The 14,607-nt window shown below is 39.0% G+C and overlaps 1 protein-coding gene across 3 annotated transcripts in view; it reads left to right on the top strand.

Annotated features, from left to right (window-relative positions):
* Window positions 1-1,741: 1,741 nt before the first annotated feature.
* ypel1 (yippee-like 1) overlaps window positions 1,742-14,607 on the top strand; it is a 32,005-nt gene continuing 19,139 nt past the window's right edge. The window contains exons 1-3 of one of the 3 annotated variants that reach the window (XM_041999985.1): window positions 1,742-2,349; window positions 2,893-3,199; window positions 10,906-11,190. In XM_041999985.1, coding sequence (XP_041855919.1) covers window positions 11,074-11,190 — 117 coding nt within the window. In that variant the 5' untranslated portion in view covers window positions 1,742-2,349; window positions 2,893-3,199; window positions 10,906-11,073. Of the gene's footprint in view, window positions 2,350-2,892; window positions 3,200-3,794; window positions 4,692-10,905; window positions 11,191-14,607 lie in introns of those variants that run through there. The other 2 variants (XM_041999984.1, XM_041999983.1) reach the window with 2 other exon arrangements.

The raw sequence follows: 14,607 nt of genomic DNA, 5'->3' as shown, positions 1-14,607 counted from the left end.
ACCATGTGTACATGACTACATGCATTGAATTGCTGCCATGTGATTGGCTGAATAGCAATCAACAAATGGACCTAATAAAGTGTCTATTTAGTGTTTATATCACACTTAAGTATTTCACTCCTGTGTTGTTGTCCCAGTCTCCTTTAGGGGGCGCTGTCATTCAAGTTAAGGAACTCCACTGCAGTCTGTCCAGTCAGCAGTTAGATAAGCTTTAATTCATAAACTGAAAACGTCATTCATTTTTTGTAGACCAAAGACAGTACAAGGAAATATGAGTTCAACGGGGTTTTTATTTTTAAAAAACTAGTTTATCTAAGCCACATACCGTCAGAAGCGAATGAGTAATTAATATTGATAACTATGAAAGAAAAAAATATTTAATCTGCTAAATTAAACATCTTTTTAAATGATTCATACAAAACAAGGAAACAGATGCACTGACAGAATAAAACACAACGTAAATGCTTTGTTAGAAAACAACATTTAACACCGATCACTGCTATCGATTTATTATGGGTTTGTTTACGTGCTCTGCTTCGACCACGTGCTTGCAATGCGGCCACGCATGCGCGTCAACATATTTTCTGGCACGCGTCAGTGTCGGTAGCGCGCGTAGCCAAAAACAACAATCGGCCTCGTGGGCGCGCAAGCGATAGTCTAGCCTCGGGTTGATTGGCTATTTGTCCTAAACCCCGCCCTATCTCACTGTTGATTGGTCATCTGAATATTATTCTTCTTTTTCATTGGACGCTATTTGTAGAACAGACTGAGTAGCTAGGCTACTGCTGCCTTCACGTACCGTACGAATATAAGACATCTGAGCAGGAACGCGTTGTTTTGGTCAGAGGTGTAGCAGCTAAACGTCATTCATGAGTGTTTAAATGTCGTTTTAGGTCATAAAGGCTAAATCAAAAAGTAAAAACTCAAGCCTGGTAGGCTTCATAACCATTAGCTATAACTGATATTTAAGCAACATTTTACACAATGTCTGCTATTTAAAAGAATGGGGTATTTCAGTCCTCACACAGTTGAAAAAAGTTGTTAATTCATGTTAACCAGATCTTGTGACAACTTGTGTTTAAATGACATTATCTGAACATTACTGTGTTTGTTCATTTTGAACCCCAAATAATATTATATGACTGTGTTTTATTTTGTTTTTGTGTGTGTGTGTGTGTATTTTATAGATATGTTTGTTTTCTTTTAAAGTTAGAAAGTTTTCTCTATCTTTATTGTGTTTTGTTTTCACTTCGCTGTATATTTTACTGTATATGTCTTATTACTATTACTCCTCAGAGCCTGCACAAAGCTGACCAGCTTCAAACAATAGCCCAATAATATGTACAAAATGTCCATTAAAGTGTCTTCATAGCATTTGGCACACTCAATCAGCTGTGGAAAATTAGAAGATGTTGATGAAGTTATATAATAGATTATACATTATTATATACTATATATTTTTCATAAAATGTCGTTAGTTTTGTTTTTCTTTTTTAATTCTAATATTTAGCTTACATTTTATTTCAACTTGATATTCTAACATTGAAGTCCTTTTGTCTAATGTTGTATGTTTAAAAGCCAATTTTCCTTTGGCATGAATCTAAAGCTACACCTGGGAATCTTGACTTCTTTCATTTTTTACTGTCGCCCCCCAACACCAACTATTGGCGCTGAGTTTAAGACACTTGTGTGTCCTGCAGGCCTTGAAGGCAGCATCACTTGGTAAAATAAAACGCCGCTTTTTTCACTTTTTTATCTAAGTTCCTCGAGCAGCTAGATCCCGTATTTACAACCAGATAGAGCAAACAGTCAGACCAACAGATGAGACAGTTATAGCTGACAGATCCGCGGCTGTGCGTGTGTTTGTGCATTATTCAAAGCGCGCTGCGCATACCAGCTAATTAGGATTTCTGTATAAATAAGGCCGCATATGGGACAGCTCGGCCTATCCAGCCGCTGATGATCAGAGACCTGAACGTATAGAGGTGATACCCCCATCTAAAAGAAGTGGAAAAAACTGCTAGCTTCTCCAACAAGCATGCACTCCGACTGAGTCGTCACACGGATGGGTCTCCACTCCGGCAAACACGGAGAGATCCCGCAGATTTCCACGGTTTGGCTCATGAACGCATAGGAGACCTAAAGAGGACGCTAATGATACTGGAGACTTTTTCAACTGCATGGACTCGACCTATCCAGACTGCAGCTGTCTTTATGGAAACGTGAAGGTGTATTTTGTTGGTTTTTCCCCCGGTGATATCCAGACTCCTGCAGCACCAGCGGAGAAACCAATCCCCTCACCGGGTTGTTTTGGTTTCCGAGAGGGGGGGAAGGTGAAGCGTTTTTGGGGTGAGTGCAGATCCAGTGACCTAGTGGAGGACACACTTAAAAATGACCTGTAATAACGCTGTAATCACTTCTAGGGTATCACCCGTTTCAAGTATCTGTGTTGTGAGTTTGCAGCTTCATAACATTTTGTTATTTTCTTTCCAGCTGCACTAAAATATTTATAATGGTTGCCATGTTTGTATCCTAATTTCCCCAGACTGTCATTGGATTAGTCTTTAACTGTTTAATGGATTAAAAGCTGTCTTATTCTGGTTATATTCCTGTAATAATCTTCTTGAATAGGCTATTAATGCAGTAGGGATTTCCTCAGGGTTGCCAGTTCAAATAGGTTGCCAATGTACATATTGGCCTTTTGTTGCCTGTTTACATCAATAATAAGGTTATAACGTCTCTCTTTATTAAGCCATGTTTTGGATTGTAATTTTCAAGTTGTATTCGAAAGCTCATTCAGCAGCAATTTGCGCTACCTCTGTGATATGTGCACGTTTTGTTTTTGTTTTTTAGTGCAGCTCTCAGAACTGCTTTTTTTTTTTTTTTTTGTAGGAAAGGATTATTGTGCCACGTGAACGAGCGACAAAAACACAGCGAAGCGACGGATTTCATAACACTCGCGCACACGCAGCCTGCATCTCTGAAGGAAGCTGCAGTGTGTGTGCAAATGATGTGTTTACACGCATCCTCCTCTCACGGTGGAGCAGCGAGGCTTTAAGTCTTGCAACATCCCCAGCCTCACGCTGCGTTGTCTACATTTTTAAAGGAAATGCAGCAGAATAGATAAATTAATAAATAAAACAGTCCATGAATTGTTTTGTTGTGGCTGACGCGCGTCCTCGACGTCAGAAACGCAAGGGTAAGTTTTTATGCTAGGGGTAGGTGCCAGATTCGTGCTTAATTTCGGGGCTTATTATTATTATTATTATTCGTGGCTGTTTGTTTTGTTTTAATCTATTGTCAGAATGATGCTGCACATGTAAACAGTACAGCAGCTGCTGCTGAAGAAAACGATCAGGTTGCAGTTTTTGTGTGTTTGATTTAATCCGAGGAAAGCAGTAATAATAGCAACTGTCTCTCACGTGCTACAGAGATATTTATCTAGAATTAACAAGGGGCGGGCTTGTTTTGGTTCAAGAGAGCTGTGTTGCGCTTCTACGTGAGAATATCATCCACAATCATTTAAATAATCATTTAATGCCCAGTATTGACATCCTTATGACACTTGTGACACTTCTCTATGTTATGAGCTTATACCTATTCTGCAGCTGTCATGTAGTAATATCCGGTTGTGGATTTGGTAAATTAATTTTTAAAAAGTGTAATGTAAATATATATATATATATATATATATATATATATATATATATATATATATATATATATATATATAAAGGGGGGGGGCTTAAAGTTCTTCAGGTGGAAAGTAAGACATAAAAAGCACAAATATCATATTTAATATTAATATTTTAGGGGGGAAATGAGCTATTAGATTTTTTCTAAATGATCATCTTGTATTTATTTACACATCCTGGTATCTGCACGCTCCCTCCTCCCCTTGGTGGCGCGTTTAGGCAGCATGGGAAATAATGTCCTCTGCAATAACAATAACACATTGACTGTATGTTGTCTGAACCTGGAATATGAGCTTGGAGTTTGATGCTGGTAAACAGACCGCAGTTATGAGATGGAGTTTATGTTTTGTGGTAAGCAGTCCATCACAGGATATGAAAGTAGAGATTTGGGGCCTTTAACTCCATTTTAATTACCTCATTTTAAACATTTAAATTAAGACTTTTCAAATACTTGTTACAAAACTGGTTATTAAGTCAAAAATGTAAAAGTCACTTTTTACTTGTAATAGTGGTTGGCATGCGAAACTAGTAAAGTATCTATTATAAATACATATCGATATATATTGAATTTGACCAAAAATAATTTTAAAAAGTTAAGAAAAACGGCTTATTACGCTTGAACACTAATCTGGTTACCATGTTTTCTACGGGAGCCTGAATGCAGCGCGGTCACCCATTGATTAGACGGGCTGTCAATCAGCGTCCTTTCCCACCCACTTGGTGACGTTCCTTTACCAAAGTAACCAGGCCAGTCCATTACACGCACAAAAGACACAACAAAAGCCCGTGTTGGGAAAAATGAGATCCGTCAGCACCCAAAGGACACAACAATAAGTCCCCATCTGGCAGCATCACACATGGACCAGAACTTGGGACGACGACAATCACTTATTTAACTCCAAAAAGCAACAATAACTGAACAAAACATCCATCTGGTTCGTTCTTCAGCAAGCAGTTTTCCACCGAGCTGCGATTTGCTCAGATCCGATCCAGGTGGTGAGTACAGCACCAGCAGAGCGATGTTTATCTAAAAAAAAAAAAAAAAAAAAACGTAAGAAAAGCAGCTAAACATGGTTCTGATGTTGTGTTGGATTCACAGTCCGCATAATGCTCAGGAAAACAATTTGAAAGCAGACAGCAGAGCCACACTGTTGCGCCTGAGCTGGCGTCGTGCTCTTTGTTGGGGATAAACACGTTTAGAAGAGTAGGTGGAAGAAAATGAGGAATTAAGAGGATTGCAAATGCATGTAATGTCAAGATTAAGTTATTTAAGCCAGAAGAATGTCTGTGAAAACAAATGTCGTGTTGTCTTTTTATTGTTTTTTTGTGATGAGGGGAGCAAGTCTTTGTCTGGACACTTCTTCCTGTATGCGGTTACCAGAGGCGCACGTTGTGCTGCCTCTTTGTTTTCACTTAAGTTACTTTGAATATCAGCTGTTTCTGCGGGACTACCTGTCCTCTGAGCTCATATAGCTTTTTAAAGTTGATTTTCGTTGGTTTATACCTCAAAGTAACATTTATATGAACACAAAAAGTCACCTAAGGGAATCCGATGGCTCAAACAAAAGAGACGGCAATTCCAGCATCAGGACATTAAGTTTGTTGGATTCAGATCACCATTTAAAAAACAGCTCAGCACAGTTGTTTATCTATTAAAAGAAAAATACACAACTTTTAAAATGAACACCATCAAATTGAACAGAATCAAGAGTATGCGTTGTTCAGCAACATGGCTAAAACAAGAAAACAAAACAGACAGCAGCCATACAGACGTTGTTTATTCTTTTATATTGGGTTTAAATGAAGAAATAGTTAAGTGTGTGCGTCATGTCAAGCTGTCCGCGCGTGTGAATAATGGCTCGCTTATTTCTGTCTGCAGGAGTGCGCGTGGGAACTCCTTTCTTTCTTTGTGAGGATGCACTGCACAAAGCTCATCTAATCACCGATGTTGATATGACACCCATAAAGCTGCTGTGTATGTACGCGTGTGCATTCGTGTGTGTTTACCTCCTCCCCGTTCACGTGCCACTGGGTTTAAACTGGGCTAATTCAGAGAGAGGATTTTGTCCTTTTCATGCTGGGATTAAGCCCCAAGCACCTGTGCTGATTATAGACAATGTATGTAAACATGGCTCTTCTGGGGCCACTAGGCTTGCTGGCCAGCTCTGTAACTTCTTAGCCTCGTTTATATATTTATATAAATGCGCTTGCAGAGCCGCCACGCTTCTCTTCAGCGCTGCTTCCTGTTCAGTTACGGAAGCTCCTTTGTTTTCTCGTCTGGCTTCTGTCTCGGCTTCTCTTCCTGTTGCGGCACATCGAGTTTAGCTGGAAACTTCTACAGTCGCTGGTTTTCATTGTGTTTTCACTCACAGGGATGCAGAGTTAGAGTTTTTTTTATGAGGCACCTTTTGTTTTGCATGGGCAGTGTGTTTTTGGTAAAAGCTGCTTTGAGGGTCAGTCAAAAGATGAAAACGAAACACTGACATGCTGAGATTCTAAAGTTCTAGATGAAACAACACTCTTTTGAAAGATGTTCCATGAAGCTGCAGAATAAAGAAGAAAAGTTGACATTTTAAACTCTGGTTGTAATTTTGTAGAGACAGTAAGCTCCCAGAGTGCACAGAAATAGTGTTTGTTGTAGTTAACAGGGGAAGTAAGAGCATTTGTGGCTCTGCAGACATGTTGCACCACCTTCATGCCGTCTGTTTTTTTTTACAACAAACGATGCGGCTGTCTGGTAGAACAATCTCATCACAAGTTTCATAAAGAGTAGCGGTTACTTACATGACTTGTGGCTGTCGCAAGGCTTATATAATTGTCTTATCGAACAGTTATACATAATTTGCAGCCGATGTAAAAAGTAACAGTCAACTGTGTGAAAAGACAGATGGTTCAGAGTATTTCTAGTCCTGCCCTCTTCTGCTGATAAGTTTAATGGCACCATCAGCTTAACATCTAGGACTACTTAACTTTAAATTAACTCAGCTGAAACATTTTAATATCTGAATCTATGTTCAGATCACTGAAAGTTATTCAGATTCTTGCATAAACACTAGAAGAGGCACTCTAGATGTCCTGTATGTGTAAACTACGTGTTTATTTACATACACCAACATTTGATCTCAATGGTTACTTGAGGCTACGTGGAGACACAGGTGAACAGGCGGAAACTTGATCCACACGTGATCAGATCGCACATTGATACCATTGTGCAATCCAAGCAGCTGCTGATTGAAGCCTTCTTTACTTTTACAGGTGGAACTGGCATATTTAAAACATTCTGCCACTTAAATGTCCATTTAGGAGACAGTTATATACTTAATAATTGCTCCAAATCACAACACATACATCTTTAGTTTATGACTGTGGTGATTATGCCTTTAAAACAACCAAGTGCAAGTTTCACAAAATCCCTTTTTAGTTAAATTCCGAGTTAAATTCTTAAAGATGTTTTAAAGCCATTAATACTTCAGGAATTCCTTAAAATGGGTTAAACTGTTGCAAAAAAGACCTTAGCAACCAACTTAAGGGAATAAATTGTCTTAAACATAACAGGACAGTTTATAGTGACAAATGATGTAACTTAAAACCTCCAGAGAAAAGAATGTTTTATGAAGGCAACCTGTTGGATATGAGGGATGGATGTCACTTTTTAAGTTTTTCAGGCACATCATTTATGATTTGTTGACCATTTACAATCAGATCTTTCTTCCTCACAGCTGAACTAATGACCACTGTATGGTTTTAAGACAAGATAATAAAAGAAAAGACCTTAATTCCTCCCCAGCAAACCTTCCTCTCATAATGAAAAGTGGTTGTAACAGTGTGCCGCGTTATTTACAAAGTCTGCTGAACACCACAGTTAAGTTCAGTTTAAACAAGGGGAGGTGCAGACAGTGATGTGTTTGGATTCCCACCAGTGCACCAGATGACTGTCGGCACATATGCTGGGATGCAAGTGCTCATACAACATGAAAATGAATTCATTAACAGAAAAAAATCATCTTTCAGTCAGTGTCCAGTTAGTTTTTTTTTTTGTTGTTTTTTTTTTATATATACATTTTCGAAAAATTAAGGGGATCTGTGTGCCAGAACATTAACTGAAAACAAACTGTCTAGATAAAAAATGGCTATAAAAACGATTAAAAGTCTGAAAGTGCCTTTATTTTTCTCAGCTAAAAGCAACTCTTAAGAGATTTTGTGCAACATGCTTTAGTGAATTCCTAAGGTAAAGGAGCTGTTTCGTCCCACATGGAAAGTTGGGTACACACATTAAGATTATCGGGCTGGTTTTGTCCCGACCAAGGACGGCAAACGCCCAATTATCATAAGCCTTAAAAGATTTTCCTATAAAATGATCCTGTGGTCTGAGATGTGTTACGAGCGAATTCATCCCGACATTCGTCAACGAAACGGGTCGTGTCCGACAATTGAAAGTATTTAACATCTTCAATATTTACGACCAAAACTCTACGTGTGTGTGAGGAAAGCTGACGACTCGGTTGTGTCTGTGTGGATGGTGACGTGGAGCGGAAAGTAGCCAATCAGAGAGCGAGCTGACTGGGGAGCAAGGAAGGATATAAAGTCTGTGTTCACACCGTCTTCAGTTTATTTTTTCCAGTTCTGTATTTTTCTGTTAATAATAGTCGCAAGGCCACCATCATTACTTCATCACGTATGTCCTCTGCTATGCTGGGTGATGTGTTTAGCGATTGTTGCCATGGTTCTTCTTCTTCTTCGTTTTCGTGGTTGTTGCTATGTTTGTGCTTCTTCGTTTTTGTTAGATCCCGTTTTACCACATAAGATTTCTGACTCGGAGGACTAGATTGTAGATCGGTTGCGGGACAGCATCGTTATGTGCCTTCTTTAAAGTGACCAGCAGGGGCGACAACAATGGAGAGCAAATTATTTAGTGATTTGTAAACTGAATAACTTGGATACCATCAAACGTCAAGCAATTTAAACACAAAAACAAATTTTCACACGCATATGTTACAAACTGCACAAACTTCGTTTATGTGGACAAATATTTAGTCAATCTGATCTGATCGATCCAGCTGACATGTTTACATGGACGCTGGATAAAGTGATCAGTTAAAATAAATTACATGAGAAATTTAATACGATTTTAATGCTGTTGCCATGCGCACTGCCCACTAGTTCGGAAGAATAAAGGTTTCATTTTTTATTTTTTAACCTTTTGACCAAAATGCTCAATAGCCCTGAACTATTCCAGTTTTTAACAAAAACGTTGGATCAGTTTGGCAGCCGTCTTCTCTGAATGACGTCACGTGTCCTCCACGTGGTTGAAGCTTTGCGCAGACAACATCCACCACAAAGCGATCGGATGAGTGTAAACATGGTTATTTTTTCCTGCTGATGAGATTGTGAAAAGGTTTACACCCCCTCCATCAGATCGAAAATTCTTTCTGATCGAGGCCGATCGAATCAGCTGTTATGTTTAGGTGACACATTTTTATTCAGACTGGACGTCTGATCGGATTAAAAGTGCTTCATGTAAACGTAGCTGTTGATGTTTTATGCACACAGATTTTTACCCTCAACCTCACACGTTAAACACAGTTTACAAAACATATATTACACATTCGTTACAAGATTGAGTCAATTCGCTCCCCATAAACAGCTTGTTTGCAAGTTTATGAGAAAATGACGTCATTTCTCACTTGATGTGTTAATGTCTCACTTTTTTGATGGAGTTTCAAATCTCTAACTTATGGTCCGGGTCTGCTTCAGTGCAGAGCCACCTCGATCCGGTGCTTTTTGGAAAGGCCAAAATGCTGGACACAGCAAGTTTACAGGCACACAGAGATGTGAATTAAGTAATCAGCAGTTAAAACTATTTAAATTTACCAGCCTTCAAAAAGAGCAGCTTCATTTAGTAAGATGCAACAACATTTTGATACATGTTCACGATAAAACTGGGTTAAGTTCAAAGCTCAGTTGTAGTTTATGTGATTTAATCTGTATCTGAAACTGAACTGTGACTGGATCTGTTTAAATCAAACCAGATCAAATCAAATGTAACTTTATTTCCACTCTTCCCTTTAAAACTAGTCAAAACAAGAGAAAAGAAGAAGAAAGTCTTTCTGCAGGTTATAATTTCAAACCTCAGTGTCTGCTAATAGACGCTGACCTCTTCGCACACAGACGGTAATGTTTACAGAGACAACAAGTATTCTCATTGATGCCTTTTAGCAGCTGCTTGCTGCAACCTACAGACACATGCAAAACAACAAGATAATGAAGTTGACGAGATAAATAAAGGAGCCTTTTAAAGATATTAGTTTTGAAGGCACATTCATATTTATTATGTACACTCCTGGAGCTGTCGTTACGGCGCGTAAAGTAAAACTCGGCTAAAAACGTCGTGCAGCGTCCTGGAGGAAAAAAGTTGTATAGTGCGGTTTCTCAGCCTCTGGGCGTTGCTGGGCAACAACGGCCTCAGAAATGTACATAATAAATGTCAATGTGCCATCAACACAAGTCAGCAAGGTCATTTTAAAGTTGAAAATTTATTTAGCGTGTCCTCAGTGAAAAAACAGAACCACCCTCAATTTAAAAAAAAAAAAAAAAAAGACCAGATAAATCCTGATCTATGAGGGATAATACCAAAATTTTAGGTGTGACCATCAATTTATAATAGAGAAATAGGTTTTATTTGACATTAACCATCCCACAAATTGATAATTAGCCATCTGTCATTGTCAAGTAATAGATTACTTTTTCTTAAGCTTGCTATGCTGACAGTTTTGCACTATTGTAAGATTTCTTTCAGCCAAGTTGGACTCAATTCTTGTTCCAATTCAATTCCGCTTCATTTGTCTAGCACCACTTCACAACAATATCATCTCAGGTACTTTACAGTCAAATCAATTCCAGCCAATTCGTAATAAATAATAGCCTAGTTAAGGAAGGGTTTTGTGACCCTGTTTATGAATAATAACCAAGTGAGCCATGATCTGAAGCCTCTGAATTGTTACAGTATTAAGTTACATCACCACAGAGCCACGTTAGTCATGGACAACATGAGATTGTAATCAAATAATAGATGATTGTAATCGAATGATTGCTTCAGTGAATGAGCTGTGTTCATATTGGAAATGCAATCAACATCATGGGTGCTAAAAATAGGAAGTATGGCATGTGCATCTCAGCCATATCACCCCCCTTCTTTTTTCTCTCTCTACAGGCTTGATTTTCTCCTGTGGTGTCTGTGTGGAGCGTACCACACACCCACTTCACAACAACGACGGCTTTTGCTTGCATCTTCCAGTGTTTTTTCTGTCAGCAAGTCCAGCAGAGCTGCAACTCTTCCAGTGCCAGCCCTGACACCAGTGAGGAGCCCTGCCCCACTGACATGGTGAAGATGACCAAGTCTAAGACCTTCCAGGCTTACCTGCCATCCTGCCACCGCACATACAGTTGCATCCACTGCCGGGCACATCTGGCCAACCACGACGAGCTCATCTCAAAGGTACGGGCAGCTTAGCATCACTTCACACCAAATAAAGCCCCCCACCCCCCACTTCAGCTGGTCTATCAGTATTTCTAAAGATGGAAAAAAGCTCCAGGGGATTGGCAGCTGTCTCACATCCACATTTGGTGTCATCACGATAGCCTGCTGGAGAAAAATAACACCAGCATGTAATGTACTTGAAATACACTCATCAGCTGTGAGTGTGGCCTTTTCCATAGAGCTATTAATAACTGTAGATAGTGTGATGCAGCAGAAAAAGCAAATGTAGGTTACTGTCACAGTTTTTTATCTGTACTGTTTCCAAACATGTGCAGTGAGAGCAGATAGATAAGCTAACCTCAATAAACTCCAACAGGCCAGACAGTGCCCTTTACCACCACAAGGACCATCATGCTTTAAAGAATATGTCGCAATCTTTTTAAAATGCACCTAATTCCCATGTAGGTGCTAGCCTAGCCCTGTTTGCTTCTGCATGTTTAAACATTTTCTTTCTTCCCAAAAGCACAGCATCAGTTTGCATTAGATTTGCTCAAATTCAAAGTCTGCTAGAATAATTTTATTGGATGCAAAATTAAAATGTGCAAATGTATGTGACAGCAAGATGAGTCATGATGGTTTTTATTGTTTTTCAAGTAAAATGAAAACCCCATTAACATTTCTAGTTCCTTCAAAGTTACTTTTGCAATTAATGGACCGGATGCCTGTCCTCTCTTCTTTGATAACCTCAGACATATTTGAAAAACTATAAGACAAAATTAAAAGTAAGACCTGTTTTCTTGGAGCTGCATTCATGTTAGCCGGCTTGGAGCTGACTGTAACTTTGATCATTCACCTGTAAACAGATTTCAGCTCAGCTACCTTCCTGCCTCCTCCCAGATAAATATATTATTTTTAAGGTTGTGGTGCAGGATGTGGAATTGATATAAGATATGTTTACGGTTAAACATCCTGTCAGCTTATGAGAAAGGAGAAGAGAATGTCATCTTGGCGCTGCTGGAGTTGTGCACATATTTATATTTACATGGATGCAAATTAAAGGAAAAGTGTTGAACTGTTGGTTCAGTACTGCCAGCATAACTTAATTTAGAGTTATAAATTAAGTTAGGCTAATAATATAAAAAAATATATAAAAAATACCCCTAATGAGGTAAAAACCGGTATATATGGACTCAAATCCTATCCTTCTCCCTGCTGGAGTTTTTATCTGAAGAAAGTATGTTAATCAGTGGAGAAGAAGCTAGAGATTTGCTCGGTCTGGAGGAGTTGTCATGGTAAACAAAGAGCTTATGAGTAGGAAATATGAATCATGCAGAGGGTAAGAGGTCTAAGAACATCAATACACACACAATTCTCGTAAAGTAGGTTTTTGCAGCTGTAATAAGGTGCATGCTTTTGCCAATAAATATATTCTTATATTGTCTGCAGTATGATTTCTTCACTGTTCTCACCATCTAGTTTATCATTCCTAACAGTTTATTTTTCATGAGCGGTTGGCTGGACCAGCTGCTTTATGCAACCTACCTCAGGTCCAAAGAAGTTGGGGCGCTGTGTAAAATGTAAATAAAAACCGAATGAAATCATTAGCATATCTCATGAACCCCTATGTTATTCCTAAAAGAACATAAACAACATATCAGATGTTGAAACTGAGACATTTTATCGTTTTATGGACAATATGAGCTCATTTTTAATTTGATGGCAGCAACACGTCTCTAAAAAGTTGGAACAGGGGCAACAAAAGGGGCTACCTGGTCAAATGAGCGGGAAAAATAGGTTGCAAAAGTAATAGTTATAAAAAAAACAACTGGAGGAACATTTAAAAACTAATTAGGTTAACTGGCAACAGGTCAGTAACATGGCTGGGAATGAAAGGAGCATGTCAGAGAGGCAGAGTCTCTCATCTGATATGTTGTTTGTGTTCTGTTGGGAATAAAATATGGGTTTATGCGGTTTACTTTGTACACAGCATCTGTGGATTTTTTTCAGTTTATACACTTTACATCTAAACTGTCACAGCTTCCTTGTGGACAGAAAAGGGTGTAAACAGCACATCGGCTGGCAGAAAGTGGTACAACTGGCATTTCGTTATTCTTCTGTAAGCCCTTGTTGTTCCATAAAAATATATGATCCTGCCTCATAGCACAGCTGCTCCACTATAAAGCTCATGTGGAGCTCTTATTCAACATTGTTCCTAAAAAATAATTATATAAATAAACTGAGTAACGTTCAGTCATCATAAACAACTGTAAATTGGTCTGTCGCTGCACATCAATCCTCCTGTATCCAGTCTTCATTAATGATCAATCTCACCAGGTAGAAAACAAACTAATTCCACATTCGGATCACACGGGGCGGCGCTGAAGATTCAGCCCATTTCCTCAAAATGAAATTATCCTGTCAGGCCGGGCCATTAATCAGAAAACAGAAAAACAGCAAAGCGGAACCTGAGTGAAATACAAAATAACTGAGAACAAGCTGCGCCTCTTAGGTCCCTTTGCTCTGACCCAACTCCGTTTATTACAGGATTCCTGGGTATCAGAGTGACATAATAAATAATAATAAAACAAAACATATAATCCTGCTTTTAATTTTGATTGTGAATCAGTAGCTGGGGAGGAAAGTCTGAGTAAAGTGTGTAAACTATTGGATGAACCAGAGCTGTGGTGACTGAAGCAGTGACCTTTTATGAGTTATAATAAGAGAGTGACAGTGTGCTCCCTGTGTGCTGCTCTCTCGCCATGCACTAAGCTGATTATTCAAATGGCAAAGATGATCAATCTGTGCGCTTGCCATCTCCATGTCAAAATCCATTTGCCTCCTGTGGTTCAGAGACTTGGAAACTCACCATGTGTTAGTGCAAGCAGGGAGACAGACTCCGTAAACAGCTCTGCCACCAGACTGCGTTGCTGCTTTCTGCAGGATCAGACGTCCCATGATGCTAACTTTTTGGTTTTAATCGCTTAAGTCCATTGTTTATTATAAAAGTGGTGTCTCTGACCAAAGAGAGAGCCTTACCTTGTTTATCAGCACCTCACTTAACCTGTCAAGAGCCATGTCAGGTAAATGAGGATTTATTGCTCCACCAAATGCTGTGACGGAGCTTCTGGAAGGTGTTTTATACAGGGAAGTTTTATTTGATCCTGTTTGGGAAATTAAATTGTTGCTGCATAAAATTTTAAGTGAATCCAAAGGGGGAGAAAATGGAGAGCAAGGAAGAGTTTTACATGTGCTGGGTATGCACATGTCCTCCAGTTTACAGATGATGTGGGAAGAGACAAGTTTGCTGCAGCATGATTCAAATTCAGAACAAGAAAACAAAAGAAAAAAAGCTGAAAAACACTTTTTTTTTCTCCTTTGGATCACGACATCTGGTCTGCAAACAGGGAAGTTCACTTACATTGAGAGTCTGCAAAC

The sequence above is a fragment of the Melanotaenia boesemani genome, chromosome 11, assembly GCF_017639745.1.
Source record: "Melanotaenia boesemani isolate fMelBoe1 chromosome 11, fMelBoe1.pri, whole genome shotgun sequence".
Taxonomy (NCBI): Eukaryota; Metazoa; Chordata; class Actinopteri; order Atheriniformes; family Melanotaeniidae; genus Melanotaenia; species Melanotaenia boesemani.
The sequence above is the reverse complement of the archived record's forward strand: the minus strand, read 5'-3'. Positions and strand labels throughout refer to the sequence as shown.